General features: G+C 44.0%; 2 protein-coding genes across 2 annotated transcripts in view; one reads left to right on the top strand and one right to left on the bottom strand.

Annotated features, from left to right (window-relative positions):
• Window positions 1–11,134, top strand: part of LOC310797350 (phosphatidylinositol 4-phosphate 5-kinase type-1 gamma-like) — a gene marked incomplete at both ends in the record, with an annotated part of 30,705 nt that extends 19,571 nt beyond the window's left edge. The window contains 3 exons of the mRNA XM_083659721.1: window positions 4,261–4,354; window positions 9,263–9,321; window positions 11,033–11,134. Of these exons, the coding sequence (XP_083515847.1) occupies window positions 4,261–4,354; window positions 9,263–9,321; window positions 11,033–11,134 (255 nt within the window). The remainder of the gene's footprint in view (window positions 1–4,260; window positions 4,355–9,262; window positions 9,322–11,032) is intronic.
• Window positions 11,135–15,514: 4,380 nt separating this feature from the next.
• The window catches only part of LOC310797219 (ephrin type-A receptor 4-B-like), a gene marked incomplete at its 5' end in the record, with an annotated part of 38,746 nt that continues 30,895 nt past the window's right edge, over window positions 15,515–23,365 (bottom strand). Inside the window, 6 exons of the mRNA XM_083659569.1 lie at window positions 15,515–16,500; window positions 17,612–17,797; window positions 18,675–18,859; window positions 19,572–19,748; window positions 21,703–21,912; window positions 22,277–22,338. Of these exons, the coding sequence (XP_083515695.1) occupies window positions 16,383–16,500; window positions 17,612–17,797; window positions 18,675–18,859; window positions 19,572–19,748; window positions 21,703–21,912; window positions 22,277–22,338 (938 nt within the window). The 3' untranslated portion in view covers window positions 15,515–16,382. The remainder of the gene's footprint in view (window positions 16,501–17,611; window positions 17,798–18,674; window positions 18,860–19,571; window positions 19,749–21,702; window positions 21,913–22,276; window positions 22,339–23,365) is intronic.

The raw sequence follows: 23,365 nt of genomic DNA, 5'->3' as shown, positions 1-23,365 counted from the left end.
TCAACTACTTTAGCGTTGATTCATGTATTTATTTTGTTAACTTTTCAAAAAGGGGGACAGGGGCATGTCTTTTCACAAAATCTCAAATGTATATAATTTTATTTTTAGCACTTTAACAATGTACATCCAGGTCTTTTTGAAACTGTACATGTTTTGTTATCTTTCGTCTTGCTTTCATCCGCTGTTTGAAATTGCAGTCAGTTGATGTCTTTGTGTGTGTGTGTGTTATGTACGCACAGTATTCTCTCAGTGATTTTATTTATTTATTTATTTATTTATTTATTTATTTATTTATTTATTTATTTATTTATTTATTTATTGTCAGTAGTGTCTGGTGGTCCACTTAAGAAACTTTGATCCGACATGTATGTTGTGTTCATAATGCCTTACTGACTCACTCATTTTCAAAATTGTTTTTGGATCACACAGAATGAAGAAGAAAATAAATTTAGAGATACATATATAATATAATATATACATATATATTAAAAAAAAAAACATTTATATGCAAATATTTTGTGAATAAGTACCAAATCTTCGAGTCAAAACAATAGGAGCGTTGCAATTACACCTTTCCGGGATTTAGGAAGACAGGGGAGATATGAAAAAAAGTGAATATAATTAATTTTTGTAAATTGTAGATACTGTGTGTATGTGTGTGTGCTTACACTCATGCATGTAAGTCTGTACTGTATGTGCCCGTATGTCTCTGTGTGTGCATGTGAGTGTTTGCATGTGTGTGAATGTGTGGTTGAGACGAGAGACACGTAAATGTTAAAAAATAATGTTTTGTTTTTTTGTCCTGCCTAATTGTCAAAAGTGTAAATTCCATAATGTTGTTATAGGCAGTGAAATTCTGCTACCAGCTATAAGCATGTTGGCTGTGTGAGAACTATGAAATATGCACATCCCCACTGTCTACTGGCACTGGGACAATCACGAATAAACAAAATAAAATAAAGAAATTAACTAAAGGAAATAACAGTTTTGTGTACAGAAAGTCAGAAAATAAATCTACCTACACTCGCTATAACCACATGTTCCTTCTTCCATACATGGGAATACTTGTTGCAACAAGATTTACCATAGACGTTGCTGTCTTTGTCGAGCACTGCTGTGACATATTAATGTAACATTTGTGTCTGCTGATATCAATATGCCTGTTTGTAGGCAACAGTGTAAAAGAAAATAAAGATTATGTTGTGTAAAAAATATATATTTTGCTTTTCGATTTTCTTTACATCGCATAGCAGAGTTTCACACAACAGCAGCAAAGCACACAGCCCTCACCTGGTTGAATAAACTTGTATTTGCAAAAGTCGGCCACTAGATGGCAACAGAATATCTCAGAAAATAAAGTCTTCTGCCACAGCTTGATTGAAATCTCAACTTAAAATCTTGAATACCAGAACCTTCAAGCACCTTCAGTGAACTGGCATATTAGATTTCATGAAGGCACATCCTTATGAGATGGTCCATAATTCATTTTGATTTGTGATCTGTAAAGATCGTATTGTTTTAAAAGCCTCCGTTGGCCCTCCTCTCACCGCTCCACAGCTCACTGACATTCTAACCCATAACCATGATGCTATGAATTCTTCAGATCTGAACTCTCTCTCTCTCTCTCTCTCTCTATCTCTCTCTCTCTCTCTCTCATGGTGTATGTTAGAGGCAGAAAGAAACCATCAGAAATGGATCAATATGGTTTGAACCGAAGCAGTCCTTTGGGAAGTTGGTTGAGTATCTGTGGTAAAACATGCTCTCTCTATATATAGGCCTATATATTTAAATATAGCCTATCTCTCTCTCACACACACACACACACACACACACACACACACACACACGCATGCAGAGAGAGAGAGAAACCAGAGAACAAAAATCAAATATGAAATATAGGCTATGGGAAAGATGGAAAATAGAAACGACGCAAAGAAAGAAAGATGGCGATTTAAAGATGAAAAAACAGGCAGTGTGTTTCCGTGAGCCCATCTGGAAAAAATGACTGTGTGTGTGTGTGTGTGTGTGTGTGTGTGTGTGTGTGTGTGACGTGTGTGTGTGACGTGTGTGTGTGTGACGTGTGTGTGTGCGCCCCCTTGTGTGTTAAGTGTATGTGTCAGACAGAGTTGCCCGAGTGAAATTGTCCCTCTCCATCTCCCCCATCTCCCCCCTACCCCATCTTTCTACCGCCCCACACCCTCCCCCTGGCCTGCACACAAACACCCTCCCCCTGCACACAAACACACACACACACACACACAGCCCTCTCGCAATGACTGTGTGGTGTTTGCATGTTTTCTCCGTGTTTGTGTGCAGATTTCCTCTCACATTCCAAAGACATGCGAGCACTGGCGCCGGAAGCAGGGGGACATGGGGACATTCTGTCCCCCTAAAAATTTGGTCCCCCTACATCCCCCCCCCCCCCCCCCCCCCCAAAAAAAAATCTGAGGTGGCAACTGCCTGTGTTGCTGTCTGTTGTAGTGTAATTGTAAAACGACCTAAAGGGAGAGCAGGTCACCAAGTGAGTGAGAAAAGGAGAAAATACTGAATAATGACATCACTACAGTATAATCCTAATGTTAATTTAAAATGATATATTCCTCTAAATATGGCTAAAAATCTTCAGTGCTTTTCAACCGGTTTTGTATCAATATGTGGCTGGTATACAGAGTGCCGTGGTAAATAGAGAGGTGGGTAAACTATCTAAGGTGAATATAGTTTACCCACCTCGTCTCCCCTCATTAATTTATACAGTTGATCTGAAAAGAGGGTAAACTGTGTTTACTTGGGTTTACTCTCCACTACGCCCCCTGCAGGTGAACAATGTTCAACTTCCATCCATGTTTCCTGCACAGAGAGAGCTCCCCGTTCATCTGCCAGCAGAAACTCCGCCCCCACCAGCTGGTTAAAGCTCTCCACCTGATCCTCTGTGGACGCGGGGCTACAAAAAAGAGTTACAATCTGTAGTTCGAACAACAGCCATGCTTCAAGATCTGCTCTACTTCCTCGAACCAGTGACATCACCGGTTCTAGGAAGTAGAGCAGATCCTGAAGCCGCCGCCCCCCGAGATGAGAGAGCATTGAAAACAACTGTTGCTGTGTTTCACACTATCGATTATGACTAGATGGAGATAGGGTTCAAGAGCGGCACATTAGTTCCTTTAAGTGTTTAACACAGAGTGAATAGGAAGAAAGCAGATTTATCGTCGTAAAAGTCTTTTTAAAATCCTCTCTTTCAGCGGATTTCATCATTTCGGCTTGAACTTAAAGAAAAATGATGAAGTAAAACCGGGAGCCGTCACAAAGCTGCCGGAGACGTCAACACACGCCTTTGTTCTTTCAAAGGAGACAGGGGAGAACAGAACAACAAACGGGGAGAGAGAGAGACAGAGAGAGAGAGAGAGAGAGAGAGTGTGCGTGTGTGTGTGTGTGTGTGTGTGTGTGTGTGTGTGTGTGTGTGTGTGTGTGTGTGTGTGTGTGTGTGTGTGTGTGTGTGTGTGTGTGTGTGTGTGTGTGTGTGTGTGTAGGGGACAGAGAGAGAAGGAGAGAGCGAGGACAGAGGGGGAGAGAGATCAAAGCGGGGGGCGTACATTTTTGAATGTGTGTGTGGGAGTTAACACCTCTCTCTCTCAGAAGAACGCCTTGCCTCTGCAGCCCTGCAGCCCACTCAGGTTTCTCCAGAGCATCATCATCACTCTGTCTCTTTGGAGCCAGCCAGCATATTCCCACATCAGCATCTCCAGTCATCTCCAGCTATTCTCAGGTCATCTTGAAGATCTAGATCTAGATTGAAAGTGCCTCTCTCTCTCTCTCTCTCTCTCTCTCTCTCTCTCTCTCTCTCTCACAGGGTGTGAGAAGAAGCTGTGAGCAGATGCCTGCCTGTCCACACACAGAGAGAGAGAGAGAGAGAGAGAGAGAGAGAGAGAGAGAGAGAGAGAGACGTGACCTCTCACACGCACATGAAACGCGGTGAACGGCTCCGCGTGGCCTTGTCAGTGTCTTAAGGCGGTGTTTATCTCTGGCCCCGCTGCAGAAAACAAAGACATCGATTTCTAATCCTATTCCCCTTGCACTGCTTCTCTCCTATTGATCATCTATCCATCCTTAATGAGATGGTGCGATAGAGGGGTGGAGGGCTGGTGAAGGGCAAAACCCGGCCTCCTTGCCAGCGTGGCTGCTGTTGTTGGTGCCTGGTTCCTCCATCAGTCTCTCTTAAAATCTCCCTCTCTCTTGTGTGGATCTACTCGATGTTCTCTTCAGAGCTATATGGAAAATGAACGCCGCCTGCTGCTTCTGGAGAAGGTTCATCAAAACCGCGCCGCAGAGCGGTTGGAGGAGCTTCTCATGCGACTCGGTATCCCCGGCGTCTGTGTCGTGCGAGCCGGGATATTGAAATTGGATGGCTTGGATGCGTGCGCTAAACACACACTCTCACACACACGCTCACACACACACACACACACACACACACACACACACACACACACACACACACACACACACACACACACACACACACACACACACACGCACACACACACACACACACACACACACACACACGCTCACACATGCTCACACACACACACACACACACACAGTGAGGGTGCAGTATTGAGTTGCAGTGCAAACAGCAGTAATGGCGGTTCTTTCTGTGTGGTACCGTGTCTCAGAGTTGCCGATATTCAGCGATAATTAGGCCGTTTTCCTCCATGGCTCTGCTGATGGAGGATCTAGCCGTCACGCTCTCTCATCCACCTGATCTTAAGACAATATTATTGAAGCTGTGGAGTTGGACGTTCCTCTCTAGTGGGTAATTGTGCAGGCATAATGGTGATCTCTGTGCTGCTCGCTAGCTGCTGCTCTGAGTCTGATGCAGTTTGCTGCTCATGTTTGGTGAACTATGTTAAAGGGATGCCTCAGCAGTTTCTAGAAGTGTTAATTTTTTCATCTCCAAGTTGTGAAAAAGATATCTCCTTATAGTAGGGTCATCTGTGGCACTTCCGTGACCGTGGAGAGCGAAGGTCCGTTTCTCAATGGATTTGTCATCTAGGAGGGTTAATAAACAAATTTAGCCGGGGTGTATTTTTAAAAAAGGCGGGGAAAATATTTGAGAGACCAAAATCCAAAATGTCTGCCGTGGAAATGAACTTTTTAATGGTTTGACCTACAATGATGCACAATACATGGTTTCAGAGCTTATTCTGGTCAAGGAATACATATTTGGTGTTTATATAATGATTTGACTTATTTTTTACCTTCAAATCCAAGATGGCTGCCAATTTTGAGCTCTAAAAGGCAGTTTTTTCAAAATCATCATAGAGCCTTCATATTAGGCTTGAATGACAGGTCTTCTCATGATGAGTTGAATAATATACAGTATAAGTACACAGAAGTAATCTCTGAGGTCATTAAAGTCAATGTTTGTGTGTAAACAACAGTTGCTGATTTGCGGTTTGTAGGCTACTGAGAATATGGTGTCCAGTTCATCCCATCACATTTTCATAATGAACCAAAAACAATTTTGCACTATAGCCTAACATAAAATAATATTCTGTATGCAAAGCTAGCAAGGTTAGTTGCTTGAACTGAATTTAAAGGTCAACTCAAAACAAACAATGAAATTAACTTTGAAATTAAAACTGAATCCTAGGCTACTAAATTTCATCAGCACACAGTAAAGGAAACTTGTCTTTGAACTCCGCTGACTGTCTAGTCCTAATCCCTGTTGTGCAATGTCCCTTTTCAGTGAAGTTTTTGTTTTTGTTAAGAGTATGGACTTTTAATCTTGACCTTGGCTGGGTTTCCCAAAAGCTTCTTTGCGCTAAGAAGCTAATTCAACCCTTCTTAAGGCCCCCTTAAGAAGCAAACGCGTTTCCCAATTGCTTCTTTACGAAGGCATGCGTTTCCCAAAAGCTTCTTAGCGCTAAGAAGCTTCTTTGACCCTTCTTAAGGCTCCCGTAAGAAGCCAACGAAGCCAACGCGTTTCCCGATTGCTTCTTAGCCTAAAATTATCTTCCAATTATCCTCCGTTAAGAAGGCTGCGTTTCCCAAAAGCTTCTTAGCGCTAAGATGATCTTTCGTTAAGAAGGTTTTGTAAGAAGGGTCTGGAGCCTTCTTAACACCTTCTTAATGACAAAACACTGGCAGATCCAGCCGCGTCAGGCAAAAGGAGATACTTGTGTCCACTGTTCCTCTTGTGTTTTTCCCTTTTTCCTTTCTTTCATGTACCCTTTAGTGTTTAAAATTAGGGAACACTTGAAAATCTCCCCTGTATGTATGGTTACTTGTGTTTTAAATGTTTTACCATAGGCTATATTCCTCTAATCAGAATGGATTACTTTTATAATGTTGTGGATTTATATAGCACCTTTCACAGAACCCAAGGTCGCTTAAATTTTGTAGTGTTTCTCTGTTTTGTTGTATGCTGTGTATATAAAGCAATTTGAACTGCAGTCCATGTCTGAAATAAATAATGTTTAATAAAGTTTAACATGACCATGATTAGGTGTTAACAGTGTTTCTCAACCACTGAGTCGTGGCCCACTGCTGGGCTCAGAGTGCCATCAAGTGAGCCGCTCCAGTTAAGATGCTTCTTAAGAGCCTTCTATTTTTTTTATTTTTCTCGACTGTTAAGAAGGCGTTTGGGAAACACTTCTTTGGAGCCTTCTTAACTCCTTAAGAAGCTTCTTAACTCTTAAGAAGCTTCTTTGTTGGGAAACTCAGCCCTTGTTGGTAGGCAACGGCCCTTTTTCAGTCAAGCATTTTCAGATTAGCTCAGTCAGTCTGTGAAGCAGTCAGTGTCAGCACTTGCGCGAGCTCGCTTTTTCTCTAACTAATGTTAACATTACACACTTTAAGACACTTTGTTTGAGGATATAAAAGGAGGTACGGTGGTGTAGTGGTAAGCACTATCGCCTCACAGCTCGAACGTCGTGGGTTCGATTCCCACCTGGGACGATGTGAACGCTGAAGGAATGCGTGCCCATCCGCATGTCCTCGAGTGCCCACCGCCCGGGTGGCGTCGTCAAAAGGGCCTTTCTGTGTGGAGTTTGCATGTTCTCCCCATGCCTCCCGGGGGTTTCCTTCATATAGGAACCCCCTTCACCAAAAACATGCAATATCCTGGTTGCTAATGTGGTTCCTCTTCTGGTCGTTAAGGGCGCCTGTTCAGAGGGAGGGGAACTGGTTGGAATAGTGTGAACCTCCCACGTGCTATGTCCTACCGGTGAAGCTTCCCCTGTCAGGTGAAAAGAAGCGGCTGGCTAACTGCCCATGTCTCGGAGGAAGCATGGAGCCAGTTTCGGCTCTCCCCAGATCGGCAGAGGGTGGAGTAGCAACCAGGATAAAGAAATTACGTTAGCACTAATGGGGGATAAAAATGGGATAAAAAAATCGGGGGGGGGGATATATAATAAAATAAAAACTTTGTTTGAGGATATCAACGTTATTCACTAGTCTAAAGATAGTTCTACCATCAAGAACATATAAAACAAAAGCAAAAACTATTTTTATTTGCAGAAGTCATCATTGATATTTGGTGTTAGCTAACGTTAGGTAACGTTATTATTTTTAGCTAAAGTTAATGTTATCTGTCTCCACACTTCTGTCAACTGACATATGCATTTGCTTTTGAAAATAAACAGCGTATAACAGCAATATAATATAACAGTATTATAATAGCGAGTTGCTTTCCCTCCCAATGAAAGACAAAGCACACAATGTCCTATGAATGTGTCCTAAAATGTGACAAGCCTTGCAAGCCCACAAAGTGTCTTAAAGTGTGTAATGTTAACATTAGTTAGAGAAAAAGCGAGCTTGCGCAAGTGCTGACACTGACTGCTTCACAGACTGACTGAGCTAATCTGAAAATGCTTGACTGAAAAAGGGCCGTTGCCTACCAACAAGGTCAAGATTAAAAGTCCATACTCTTAACAAAAACAAAAACTTCACTGAAAAGGGACATTGCACAACAGGGATTAGGACTAGACAGTCAGCTGAGTTCAAAGACAAGTTTCCTTTACTGTGTGCTGATGAAATTTAGTAGCCTAGGATTCAGTTTTAATTTCAAAGTTAATTTCATTGTTTGTTTTGAGTTGACCTTTAAATTCAGCTCAAGCAACTAACCTTGCTAGCTTTGCATACAGAATACTATTTTATGTTAGGCTATAGTGCAAAATTGTTTTTGGTTCATTATGAAAATGGGATGGGATGAACTGGACACCATATTCTCAGTAGCCTACAAACCGCAAATCAGCAACTGTTGTTTACACACAAACATTGACTTTATTGACCTCAGAGATTACTTCTGTGTACTTATACTGTATATTATTCAACTCATCATGAGAAGACCTGTCATTCAAGCCTAATATGAAGGCTCTATGACGATTTTGAAAAAACTGCCTCAAAATTGGCAGCCATCTTGGATTTGAAGGTCAAAAATAGGTCAAATCATTATATAAACACCAAATATGTATTCCTTGACCAGAATAAGCTCTGAAACCATGTATTGTGCATCATTGTAGGTCAAAGCATTAAAAAGTTAATTTCCACAGCAGCCATTTTCGATTTTGGTCTCTCAAATATTTTCCCCGCCTTTTTTAAAAATACACCCCGGCTAAATTTGTTTATTAACCCTCCTAGATGACAAATCCATTGAGAAACGGACCTTCGCTCTCCACGGTCACGGAAGTGCCACAGATGACCCTACTATTATGTCTTTCACTCCCCCCCCAAAACAGCTCGTTAGCATTGTTTAGCATCTTTGGTTGAAGGCTCATAATCTCAAATGAACAGCAGCCTCTACAATCAACAGTCAGAAGCAGGTAGGTGAGGTGAGTGGATGTCTTGATCGGGGACATTTTGACAGGATGTACTGGCTGGCACGGAGATTCAAGTCTCTGCAGTCTGTCGGACCACTTGCAGACATTGTTACTTGAAACTGACGGGCCTATCGGAATGTACGTGACAAGTATGTGGTGAGGGGAAATATAACAAAGTACAAAATGTCCAGGAGAACGGAAGACACACTTTTTAAGGCAAATTCTGCACTTTCCTTTAGGCTTGTTTCCATGTGTTGGTTTTAACATGGAAGAGCAGATTCCCGTTCTAATCCACATGGCAATCAGTGAAGGGATGGAGCACGGATGCCCGGATAATCTGGATAATCCTTTAGTCCCTCAATACTGTGGGTAGGAGGATTTGTGTCTGGTGAAGAAAAATAACATGTCAAATTCTGCTCTTCCTCTATTTCCTCCTGTAGTTTTTGGTTCTGACATGGAGGACCAGATCCTGTGCACTCACATCTTCATGGCCATCAAGGTGCTTGGAGATCCTGTCCATGTTGTGACGCGTGGGATGGAAAAATATTGTCAACTGACGACGACCCTTTGACAGACACAATGGCAAGAAACTGAACTGGATTGCGAATTTTTGCGAGTAGAAGAGGATAGAGTTGTGCTGGTAAGGTTAGAGGCTCTGAGATGGTATCTGATAAACCTTTCCCACAAACTGGAAACTATAATAGTGGTGGTGCCGGTTCGCAGTTGGTTCAACTTGCGAACCTTCTAAGGACCGGTTTGCTTTTCCCCCTGGCCTGGCTGGCTAGAGAGCCACGTCATGACGTCACTGCACGTCTGTATATGTCTCCACTTTCCCAGCGACAATAGCGCCAACTTCAAGCACAACAACCAAGTTTATTATTTAACCGAGTTTATTCTGAATCTCTGTCGAGGACCACCATGCAAGGAGACAGTTTGTCTCCTCCACAGATCACTGCTTACATTTCACTTTCACATGTCCATGAAGCTCGGGCGGTCTTCTTGGTCTTGTAGGTTCTGCTTGGTCAGGATAACGTCGCTCCCAGCCCTCCAGTCATATACGAGACCAACAAAGTGTTGATGCCTCTCTGGAACGAGAGAGCCGGTTCTTTGACTGTCGAAACGCAAATAAGCACTGGTTCGAGATTAGTCAGCGCGGGTCTGAACCGGCCCTGCTGCCTTGGTTTAAAAAGGGGTGTGAGATGTTTGTGCACTAGACTAGTAGGATTAATGTTAATCGCAGTGGTATTCCCCTTGGGATCATGGACCAACAATGACGGAGACCTGGGAGGTCCATGCAGTGACCACGCCCCCCCACCCCCCCACTCCTTAGTGACCTCTGACCCGCAGACAACCTGGGATCTCCCTCCCTGTGAGGTGAAGACATGTCATCGTAAAGGAAACAAGGACATATCTCGATGAAAGCGAGCCTCGTGTGACAGACTGAGCTTGGAGGAGCCGGAGGAGAGAGTGTGCGGAGTCGGGATATAAAACCCGATGCTTTTTGGATCAGGACGCACGTGGCTGTGAAAATGCCACCCTGCGGTGTTTCTCCCTAAGTGTGCGATAATGGCTGCAGCTGAAGTCATTAATAGCTAGCTAATGCGTGTCAGATGCTACCTGTCCAGCAGCAGCAGCAGCGGGGGAGAGCGAGCCAGGACACGAGTGACTGGCCAGCATAATGAGAGGGACACGGCCTGCCAAGCTGGGCAGCTGCTTCTCTAGGGACCGGAGTGGAGGTGTGTGTGTGTGCGTGTGTGTGTGTGTGTGTGTGTGTGTCTGAGTGTGTGTGTGTGTGTGTCTGAGTGTGTGTGTGTGTGTGTCGTAGTGTTTTTCCGCTTCTCTCACTTTCTCTTTGCTGTTTCTGTTTTTCCCCAATGCAGAATTTAGAAATGCAGACGCACAAACAACAACACCACACAACAACACGCGCACACACACACACACACACACACACACACACAGGCCAACCTCATCAGGGTTACCGTGGGAACGCCTGTGGCATTATGTCAGTCATTGAGGTGGTGCCTTTAATCCCGAAACAAATTGAGACTTTGTGTTGTGAGTCTCAGGGTGTGTGTGAGTGTGTGTGTGTGTGAGTGTGTGTTGTGTTGTGTGTCTCAGTGTGTGTGTGTGTGTGTGTGTGTGTGTGTGTGTGAGTGTGTGTTGTGTTGTGTGTCTCAGGGTGTGTGTGCGTGTGAGTGTGTGTTGAGCGTGCCCGCGCCAACCCCAATCTCACACCCATTAGGGTACGGCTGGCCGCGCAGCAAAGACGCCCCGCGGCCACGCCCACATGGAAGAACCGCCCGGATTAGCCCGCTCTATAACCGCCCTAATCTGGGGACAAAAACCCACAATGGCCTCCCACTGAGACACGGAGACAGAGAGAGAGATTCCATTTGAGCTGCCCTCCTCAACATAACAAGAGTGTCTTTTAGGGTTAAAACCACCAGCGCTCAGTCTGCCGTGAAGCGATGTGGATTCAGCCCCTAAACGGTGTCCTTTTGATCCGCCTGATCGATAAGTTTCCTTTCATCCAAAGTTGAAACACCAACAGGCAGGGAGCGGCCATTTTGGAAACAAGTGCTCTCACTTTTAGGTTATCCCTCGGATTCATCGTTTTCTATATCCATGAATAAAATCAATCAATCAATCAATCAACCAATCAACCAATCAACCAATCAATCAATTAGGCGTGAGCTTAGAATGATAAGGTTCTATCTGCCGCCATTCAGGATAGTAGTACCGCAAACTTAAAAGTCCACTTGGTTTGCGCTGGCTGGAGTTAGCCTTGATATGACCATAGCTTAGCAATGAGAGACACAGGCTCACCATAAGACTCTCTGGCCGGTACCTCCCTCTGGGCCGACCCACGCCGTCTCCCGGTGTCGGATCTCGGACTCCTTGGCTCTCCACCAGCTCCGCCTGAGCTGTGATTGTGTTGGGCTGGTTCCTCAAACCCCTCGATAAGGTCCAAACATATAACAGCTACTGTACACACACAAACATCAATGTCTCTCATCCACAACAATCCTCTCAAGCGCAGGCAAGACCGCCCGCTTAAAGGGGACATGACATCGGACGCGCTAGGCAAGCGCCGCCCGCTTCTCGCGAGCTCAGCCAATCACCAGCCCAAACCGCTGAATCCTTAGTCAAAACGGTGACTATGATTGACAGTTAAACTAGCCAATGACCGCTCATCGAATGACGTGACCGTACATTAGCAGTTCAAGACTGACAGTTAATCTGACCAATGCCAACTCATAAATGCTGTGACGATCTGATCGTCACAATTGTTCTGTGATAACGTTATTGAGCTTCGAAGTCTTCAGAATACATTGAGTTCAATGGAGATGGGTCTATTTATTTGAGAAATTACACACTCAAAAATCATTCAATATAAATCAATTATAAAAAATAATAAAACGACACATTATGTCGACAGGCACTCATAGAATATGTCATGTGACTAACTCGGTTTTGATGGGGGACGGGGGGACGGGGACGGGGGGGAGTCAGATAGAACCTTATAATTCCAAGGTCACACAGTGCTCTGTGGTGGTGAATGGGAATGGTTGTTGTGGCAGTTAATAGCAAAGATCTCATGATGATGTACAGCTGCTGTTGCATGTGGATGTTGTTTGGTGAGAGCAGAGAGCAGCCGTGTGCCAAATACACCATCAACCATTCATAACAGACTGCTATGACCTGGGTCTATCTCTGCAACCCATTACTCCTACGCACTGCACTGTGTGTATGTGCATGTGTGTTTGTGTGTATTCACACAATAAAACCACACAACAAAGTGTCCCGCCATGTGTGCAAATTCTTTCCCACCGGGACAGATGAAGCCCACCACCCCAATGCCATGATGTTCTATCATCTCCAGTAGAGTTCAGCGTGTCTGATGCCATGATGTTCTATCATCTCCAGTAGAGTTCAACGTGTCTGATGCCATGATGTTCTATCATCTCCAGTAGAGTTCAGCGTGTCTGATGCCACGATGTTCTATCATCTCCAGTAGAGTTCAGCATGTCTGATGCCATGATGTTCTATCATCTCCAGTAGAGTTCAGCATGTCTGATGCCATGATGTTCTATCATCTCCAGTAGAGTTCAGCGTGTCTGATGCCACGATGTTCTATCATCTCCAGTAGAGTTCAGCGTGTCTGATGCCACGATGTTCTATCATCTCCAGTAGAGTTCAGCGTGTCTGATGCCATGATGTTCTATCATCTCCAGTAGAGTTCAGCGTGTCTGATGCCACGATGTTCTATCATCTCCAGTAGAGTTCAGCGTGTCTGATGCCACGATGTTCTATCATCTCCAGTAGAGTTCAGCGTGTCTGATGCCATGATGTTCTATCATCTCCAGTAGAGTTCAGCGTGTGTGATGCCATGATGTTCTATCATCTCCAGTAGAGTTCAGCGTGTGTGATGCCATGATGTTCTATCATCTCCAGTAGAGTTCAGCGTGTCTGATGCCACGATGTTCTATCATCTCCAGTAGAGTTCAGCGTGTCTGATGCCATGATGTTCTATCATCTCCAGTAGAGTTCAGCGTGTCTGATGCCATGATGTTCTATCATCTCCAGTAGAGTTCAGCGTGTCTGATGCCACGATGTTCTATCATCTCCAGTAGAGTTCAGCGTGTGTGATGCCACGATGTTCTATCATCTCCAGTAGAGTTCAGCGTGTCTGATGCCATGATGTTCTATCATCTCCAGTAGAGTTCAGCGTGTCTGATGCCACGATGTTCTATCATCTCCAGTAGAGTTCAGCGTGTCTGATGCCATGATGTTCTATCATCTCCAGTAGAGTTCAGCGTGTGTGATGCCATGATGTTCTATCATCTCCAGTAGAGTTCAGCGTGTCTGATGCCATGATGTTCTATCATCTCCAGTAGAGTTCAGCGTGTCTGATGCCACGATGTTCTATCATCTCCAGTAGAGTTCAGCGTGTGTGATGCCATGATGTTCTATCATCTCCAGTAGAGTTCAGCGTGTCTGATGCCATGATGTTCTATCATCTCCAGTAGAGTTCAGCGTGTCTGATGCCACGATGTTCTATCATCTCCAGTAGAGTTCAGCATGTCTGATGCCATGATGTTCTATCATCTCCAGTAGAGTTCAGCGTGTGTGATGCCATGATGTTCTATCATCTCCAGTAGAGTTCAGCGTGTCTGATGCCACGATGTTCTATCATCTCCAGTAGAGTTCAGCGTGTCTGATGCCATGATGTTCTATCATCTCCAGTAGAGTTCAGCGTGTGTGATGCCATGATGTTCTATCATCTCCAGTAGAGTTCAGCGTGTCTGATGCCATGATGTTCTATCATCTCCAGTAGAGTTCAGCGTGTCTGATGCCATGATGTTCTATCATCTCCAGTAGAGTTCAACGTGTCTGATGCAAAAAAGTCCTCTGCTAAATGCAATGCCTTCCTTTACCACCAGAAGCCTCATTATTTGACAGAAGCTGCCTGTTTTATTGCCCCAAGGCTGGCCAAGTGTCTCTCTCTCCCCCTCCCTCTCTCTCTCCCTCCCTTCCTCTCTCTCTCCCTCCCTTCCCCTCTCTCTCTCCCTCCCTCTCTCTCTCCCTCCCTTCCCCTCTCTCTCCCTCCCTCCATCTCTCTCTCCCTTTCCTCCCTCTCCCTCTCTCTCTTACTCAGAGGCTTGCATCCGGCTCATTAACCACCATCAGCATATTGTCTGCTGTGTGTGATTTGAGAGGCAGGGGGTTGTGTGTGTGTGTGTGTGTATACAGACATGCATGTGTGTACACACACATGCACGTGTGTGTGTGTGTGTGTGTGTGCGTGTGTGTGTGTGTGTGTGTGTGTGTGTGTGTGTGTGTGTGTGCAATATAACTCATTAGGCTAGAAAAACATTGACATTTTTGCCAGAATCCAGATCATGTTTTCTCCTCCTTTATGTATCAAAGGCTTCCTCCAATCAACTCCCCAGTGTGTGTGTGTGTGTGTGTGTGTGTGTGTGTGTGTGTGTGTGTGTGTGTGTGTGTGTCTCTGTGTGTGTGTGTGTTTGCGCATGTGTCTGTGTGTAGATATGTGTGTTTAGTGTACTTGGAGACAGATGTTTGCTGATTAGACAACTTCCCACTGCCAGCTCAGCCAATTCACCCCTGACAAAAAGCATGAGGGAACACAGACGCTCGTGGTGACACCACACACACACAGACACACACACACACACACACACACACGCAAGCAAGCACGCACGCACGCACACACACACACACACACACACACACACACACACACACACACACACACACACACACACACACACACACACACACACACACACACACACACACACACACACACACACACACGGAGGAACCCAATACCGTGTGAGTGTAGCAGCATGCAGTTCAGCTGGGTGTACTTGTGGAGTTGTTCTCTCGGACTGGGTCTGAAGTTTCACAGAGAGCACATTCTTCTGCCAAACTCACACATGATGAACCTGAAAGTGCTCAGGGCTCCACTTGATACTCTTTCTACATTTCAACCACACATAAGTCCCATTCAAACCAGATTCAAACCTGCATACGTGGCTGGGGTCTTGGCATTTTATTGCAATGCAATATGGCAATCATTACACGTTCTCCTCTCTGTGTTTCTATTTTACAATTTTACAAACTAGATAAAAAAGAAGACCATAAATAAACGAAATGCGTCGTGTACACCTACTTCTGAACATCAAATGAGACATATAGACACACAGATGGACGACATTCTAATCTAAATGTCTAGAAGAACAACTCATACAAAAAATAACATAGTAAAAATGACGACAAAATAAATTCATACACATTGTTAGTGTGATCTTCCAAAAATGAAACTAAAGTAAGAGCTCGGAATGATACATTCTGCCTGGCTCCTCCCACTCTCTCTAGTCACTTTGCATATAAAAAAAATATTCAAAGATCGCTAATGCCTTGACGAGGGGGATACCATGTTGTGCGCATTCACATTGTGTGCGCACGCACACGCGCACACACACACACACACACACACGCACACACACACACGCACACGCACACAGACACAAACAAAACCACATTTTTTTCTTTTTTCAAGTCAAGCCCAAAGCAGCGAAAAGAAAACGTTGGAAGCCATTCTGCTTATGCACAGCCACACGTCAGCCTTAAAACAAAAACAAAAAACAAGATCAAATAAAAGAATGAAAACCAGAAATGGATCAGAGGATGAGGCTTCAGCCCAAGCTGTCAGTAGCTTATGCTATCTGTGTCCACTTCCAGATGCTATCTGTGTCCGCTTCCAGATCTTAGTTCCACAAAACTCCGCCGGGGTGGAAGTTTACAAAAGTGCTGCTTTTCTCTCTCTCTCTCTCTCTCTCTCTCTCTCAGTCTCTCTCTCTCTCTCTCTCTCTCTCTCTCGCTTCTTTTAACGTTTTATTTTTTACTTCTCTTTTTTTTTTTTTACCTTCCGCTCCGTGTGTCCACTTTTGAAAAGTCCCTCTAAAGTGCATGGATGAGGTAAATGAAAAATCCTCTTGAAATAGGTTTGTATCCGTTTCCCCTCGTTCAGACGGGAACCATTCTGTCCTGTATGTGTTGCATCTGGGCCAACATTTCGTGCTGCACACTGGCAATAATTAAGTCCTGGTGTGACAGTGTGATGATTCCGATCCTGTCCATCTCCCTGTGGGGCACAGAGGCAAAGAGATCAGGTCAAAGACTCAACAGGTCACAACAAGCAGTATCCTAATAGGGGTAGGTGACCAGATTTCTGAAATGAAAATCGGGGACATTTCCAGTTTTGCAGTCAATACATCAATAAAATATCCAATATAATTATCTATGAAATAAAGAAGGGGTACAATTCTGGTTTCATGTATTTTGACCATGGAGACGATGCACTCTCTCTGTCTCTCTTCTTAGGTAGGTAAGATTGCTGCTACTAATATTCTTTATATTTTATATTCGAGATATATTTTTTTTATTTTTACCTACCTATTTATGCAAGCTCAAATAGTCCCTGACTCTTATTACTTTTAAGTTCATGTACGTGTCTTTTACTACTTTTAAGTACATTGTACGTGTCTTTACTACTTTTAAGTACATTGTACAGATCCTTTGAGGTGTTTTTTTACTTTACTTTTACTATATCCTGTGTTCACTTGATCCATTTCTGCTGGAAAACTGCTGCACATGCTCCATGTTTGTTTCACTTGTCCATGTTTTTGTTTTTACATGTTTTCGCTATGTTTTTTATATCTGCCTGCACACAAATTGCCCTTCTGGGACAAATAATAAACTTGAATCTTGAATCTTGAATCTTGAATCTTGAATCTACTGTAATAAGGTATGGTTCAGGCCGACTGATATTGCTCCAAAATCCCACCAAGACCTTGAGGAACGCCATAGAAGAATTCATGCTGTGATTTGATATCAAAAACTGTGGACATTTGGAGATTGCACTACATGAGTAACATCTGTAGCATGACATGCTTGGGACCAATGGATGCCGGACAGTAGGTCTTCTAGTTTCATATATAACGGTCTTCATTAATAGCTTTAAAAATGAGCCCACTCGAGCCTCTGAGAGACAGTAATGTCTGCCGTGAATGAGGAGCAGAAAATCAGGGACATTTTCGGGGACGTCAGCACCAGCCGGGGACAGGTCACCAAAAACAGGGACTGTCCCCCGGAAATCTGGGACGTCTGGTCACCATATAATAGGGGAACGTGCCACTGGTTTACAACACAGACACTTCAGATAGTCATTTTTCTTCCCCAGTAGGGAAACTCACTGGTGTGTCAGTGCCAGTAAGCTGTCGAGGCTGGTGTAGCCCGCTGCTGCCAGGGTGTCTCTGTACCGCTCCATTCCTATCGCCTGGAGCCACTCGCACACCGACCACTCTGGCACACACGCCTCCGGCACCACCGACACACACACCTCCGAGCCCACTCCTGACTCCAACATCGTGGCCGTGGGTCTGGAGAGAGAGAGGGAAAGTTAGTTAGGAGATGTGGAATTATATTTGAACAAACATTGCATAGAGGCATATACTGATCATGAGAGTGAGGAAAATCTCCATGAGTCTTTACTTTACTTTTGTGAGGTTAAGTTTTAGATTATTTTAGGGTTATGATTCAAATTAGGATTGGGTTTCAGTGTTTCCCCTAGAAAAAATGTCAGGCCTGGAGGGATTTCGAAATGTACCCCGACCGCTTGGGTGGTTGCCCTCGCTGGCGACGCTAAACTTTTAGCTAACCTGTTCGCATCTATGTTCGCAATGGCATCCCAAGTATCATCATACTATTATGGGATGCGATGCGAACAGTTGTATTATGGGATGTGCATTTCCCAGGCAACGACACACGTTGACACGTTTTGGAACAGCGCTGCACGCTGGCAAAATGCTTGTTGTTTTGAATGATTTGGCATCTTCTATTACTGTCAACACTGTCAACACCAGTATTGTTGTATTGTAATAATATGCCATAAAGGCATATTTTTTTCAATTTTTTTCATTTTTTTTTCTTTCTGTAGAATGGTAGGGGGAACACTGGGTTTAGTCTAGGTTAAGAGTAAAAGTTAGTGGTTGGGGAATGAATGAATTAAATGGAAGGTCCTCACAAGTATAGTAAAACAAACTGTAGCTGTGTAAGTATGCCTAGTGTACGTATGTGTGCTATGTGGGTGGATATGTGTTGCTATGTAACGATCTCTGTGTTTGTGGGTGGATATCCGTGTATTGAGTGTTTGTGTGTATATTTTTCTTCTATGGAGATGATTTTGCATGTATCTCATTATGCAGGATGTGTCTACCTGTCCCCCGTCCTGCGCAGTGTCCCCGGGTTGTGTCTTACCTGTCCCCCGTCCTGCGCAGTGTCCCCGGGTTGCGGATGAGTTTGTCCAGCATGTTGAGGATCTGGCTGAAGGTGGGCCTCTCGGCTCGGTCCCTCTCCCAGCAGTCCAGCATCAGCTGGTGCAGCACCATGGGGCAGTCCATAGGAGCAGGCAGACGGTATCCCTCCTCTATGGCTTTGATCACCTACAGGAGGGGGACAGATGCAGCGGGGGGGGGGGAGTGGAGGAGCTTAGTAAATGGGTCAGGAGAGATATCTGAAAAAGTGTACTTAGAATAGCACTCAGCAATAATTCCCATTGCTTTTCATGTATTCTTAGTGTTTATCTTCTACATAAAGTATTGGGCCTGCTGGTGAACAAAACCGTGTCTCGCCTCAAACAGCCCCTCCAGTTTGGGATTGCTCCATTTTAAGTGCATGCAGGTCCCCCCGCGCAGACCTGCTCTGTGAAACTGTCCCAAAGAGGTGGTGGTGTGTGTATCGCATGATTTATACCAGTGTTTGAACTGGGTTACATCTTAGGAATACACATATTTCATGTACTGTACTCGAGTAAAATCTTTCATCTAAATAATAAATACAAAGGGACATAAATTATGTTTTTGACTAAGGCAGCTCTTTAAATTAACATTATAATATAATGTCTATAATGTCTCCTTTAAATTAACATTATAATATAATGTCTATAATGTCTCCTTTAATTTAACATTATAATATAATGTCTATAATGTCTCCTTTAATTTAACATTATAATATAATGTCTATGGTACAGGTTGTCACTCTTTCCAGTGAGTGTGTGTGGTCATTATGTTGCTTGGAAAAGTGACATAAAAGCCACACACAGTATAAGAGGGGTCAGGGGTTAAAGAGACTGAGAGCTGGTTTGTGGTTACTCACATCCTGGTTGTTCATGTCCCAGTAAGGTCTCTCTCCGTAGGACACCACCTCCCACATGACGATGCCGTAGCTCCACACGTCACTGGCCGAGGTGAACTTCCTGTACGCGATGCCCTCAGGAGCGGTCCACCTGATGGGGATCTTCCCTCCAGGAGAGAGGTACGTCCCGGCGGCCTCCTAAAGCAGCACACACACAGTCTTATTGGTTCAGTGAGTGAGTAATGGCATTTTGTCCATTCCATTCATTCATGACTCTAAATTGATTGATTTTGATTGATTTGTTTTTATTGATTGTGTCATGCACTTAACAGTGCCCCTCCCACATGGAGACACACAAGATATACAGTAGAACATAAGCTAGCACTATAAAAATACATCTAAATCACAGTAAAATATACTCCTTAAACAACAAAACAGATCATTACTTTCTGAACAGAACATTCTGCCAATTTGCTCCCAGGCCTGGGAAATAAAATGTCCTACAAAGAAGGTCCCTTTCCTGAAGCACAACTCAAGTTTTTCATAATCATCCATCTCGAAAAAAAAATCAACATAAATGGAGAACATTTTACTGAAAAGTATCTCCCTTATATCGTCATAAGCTGTACAATAGAATAGAAAATTAATCTCGTTCTCAATTTCACACAAGTCACAAAGCAAACAGAGTCTGTCTTCTTCAGGGGTAGCGTTAAACCTACTGTACCAGTCTCCAGTGCCAAGGGCAGAGTTCCAGATCGTAACTGTGCACACAGGGACCTTTTTCGTCTGTCCAAATCAAACTTTACACAAGGCTCTACACAATAACTGTCTTTTATGAGACGCTAGGTTCTTAGCTTTGGTTTATACCATCAATTAAACAGCTCAAAATGAAAACATAAATCATCGCATAACGTAAATCTCTAAAATGTGTGTTCGAACGGGTTTGGTTTTCATAGTTCATGAAACTTAAAATATGTGAATTTAAGATGTGATAGCATATAAGGGACAATATGAATAGTGAAGAGAATTCCCCACGCACAGCCAGTAAGAACGATCAGGTGCTGGTCGCTCGCAGTCCAATTCACAAAGATGGCCGCTAATTGCCACATGTCGTTAGAGTGAGACGATTAGCGTCTTCAGCGAGTTGCTGGTAATTGAAGGACCTTTTGAAGGGGTGTCACACCCAGACCTTCCATTGATGGCAGCAGAGAATGTAGCCGGGGGGAAGGCATCACAATGCCAGGCGTGCTGGTGAGCAGATATTTTCGAAGGAGAATATCACTTTTTGATTCGAGACAGTTTGGAAAATGTAGTGTAGGCTATTGGATGTGTGCAAAGATAGTTTGTCCCTGGAAGATATGACTGGTGGACAGCGCCTGGTGCTGAAAACACTTTGATGCACTTTGACGTTTGTTTCAAAGCTGTATCACGGCCAGGGGAAAAAGAGAGGCAAGGTTTTTTTGGTGGGGTGAAGGGGGCAGGCAAGGAATGGAGAGTGTGATTGGAGTCTGATGTATGACTGTAAAACTCAGAACTCTCTCTCTCTCTCTCTCTCTCTCTCTCATCCTTTGTTCTCTGCTTCAAATAAGGCCATCTTCTTTTGCAGTCTGAAAGTGTGTTTTGAAACATCAACAGCACTGACAGATTGTGGGAATATGAAATCTCAAATATGGTTTCTCACAGTATCGGTTAAATTTCTTGCCGGAGTTTTTGAGTTCTGCACCTCGTTCGTCAAGACTTGCAGCTCACGGGTCTTAAAGGTCACTGCAGGCGCCATCGTCCTGCCTACGGTGTTCTTGACGCTTTATAGGCAACATTTATACTTTGCAACAGCGATAATTGCAATCAGACGCAAAACGTAATGGGCGTGTTTATGGTGGCATATCATTAGCATGTCATTAGCGCTTATCTTTTGTGAATCGGTCCTTGAGACGGGGCGCAAATAGCAATTACAAATGATACGCAATTACATGCTGCTATTCGCAGTCGCCATCCATTCTTTGAGAATTCATCGTTTTTTTTGGCGTACAGTTCATGCGTGTACCTGCCTACACGGGAGGAGCTTATCCTGTATCTGCGCGTCTTACCCGTGTAGTGTAGGCAGCCTCTAAGTGTGTGTGTGTGTGTGTGTGTGTGTGTGTGTGTGTCTTACCCGTGTAGTGTAGGCGGCCTCGGGGTCGTCCTCCAGAACCCGACTCAGGCCGAAGTCGGACACCTTGCACACCAGGTTGCTGTTAACCAGGATGTTTCGAGCTGCCAGGTCTCGGTGAACGTAGCTCATGTCTGACAGGTACTTCATACCCGAGGCGATGCCACGCAGCATGCCCACCAGCTGGATCACCGTGAACTGCCCGTCATGTTTCTGCAAGAGACAGAGTGTTGACTTTAGGGAGACAGCAGACACAGTGTGGAGCCATGAGCCAGCACAAATTAAACAGAGCTACGGGGGTGGAACAGTTCGTATGCAGCTCACATTTCACTATGTGTCAATGCATTGTATACGCTATGTGGTACATTTTCAGTAGGCTACTAGGCCTACACTGGGCATGTGTGTGTGTATGTGTGTGTGTGTGTGTGTGTGTGTGTGTGTGTGTGTGTGTGTGTGTGTGTGTGTGTGTGTGTGTGTGTGTGTGTGTGTGTGTGTGTGTGTGTGTGTGTGTGTGTGTGTGTGTGTGTGTGTGTGTGTGTGTCTGTGTGATAAGACGATTAAAAAGGCATGCATGTACCCTGAGGAAAGCATCCAGGGATCCATTTTCCATGTATTCTGTGATGATCATCAATGGCTTACCTAGACAGGTTAAAAGAACATTTAAGTCAGAACTTAAGCAGTAGGAAGACATTTTACCCAATAGATTCCAGAAGCTATAGTTGAAACCAGTACCAGTACTAGTACTAGTACTACTAACTGCTACGACGACGCCGACGCCGCCGATGCCGCCGACAATTTCAATTCAATTCAAGGTACAAGGTACCTAAATAATCAAACTTAGATAAGCAAATAAAATATAGTAAAATAAAGTAAAATAAAATAAAATAAAATAAAATAAAATAAAATAAAATAAAATAAAATAAAATAAAATAAAATAAATAAAATAAAATAAAATAAAATAAAATAAAATAAAATAAAATAAAATAAAATAAATAAAAAGTCAATAAAGTCAATAAGTCAATCAATGTCTATAAATATGTGACAGTCAGTGTGTCTCCTGTCTGAGACAGTGACATGCTGAGACATATTTGGCTGCATTAATAGTGGCACAGAAAGAATGTAATGGAGTTTTTCATTTAATGGGAGGTTTTCAAAATGCGTGCATATTGTTTTGAATGTGGGGAGGCAGAGATCTCTGATTCCTGCACGGTGCAACAGGAAGTGTTCTTCTCTCTCCTCCTCTGCCGGTGAGCAGAGTGAACACAGCCGCTCCTCTCTGGCGGCACGGTATGGCATGGTATGGCATGGTATGGCATGGTATGGCATGGTATGGCATGGTATGGCGTGGTATGGCATGGCCTGGCACAGCCAAAGGTGTCAGTGGAAAAGCCCTCGGCGTTGCCAGGTCTGCCGGTGTCAACCTGTTTCTACAGCAAGGCTGTCACTGAGTCTGTATCTTGTCAAGGATTCTCTCTCCCCCTCTCTCTCTCTCTCTCTCCCTCTCTCCCTCCCCCTCTCTCTCCCTCTCTCTCCCTCTCTCTCTCTCTCTCTCTCTCTCTCTCTCAGTGACGATGGTCAGATAATCACACCATCGTGTCTGTCTGTTTTCGGGCCAAATATGTTTCTAGTTTGCTTTTGGACCATGTTCTTTCTCTCCAACATGTTT

This window comes from Poromitra crassiceps, assembly GCF_964638095.1.
Source record: "Poromitra crassiceps genome assembly, chromosome: 23".
Classification (NCBI taxonomy): domain Eukaryota; kingdom Metazoa; phylum Chordata; class Actinopteri; order Beryciformes; family Melamphaidae; genus Poromitra; species Poromitra crassiceps.
This window is presented reverse-complemented; position numbering and strand designations above follow the sequence as displayed.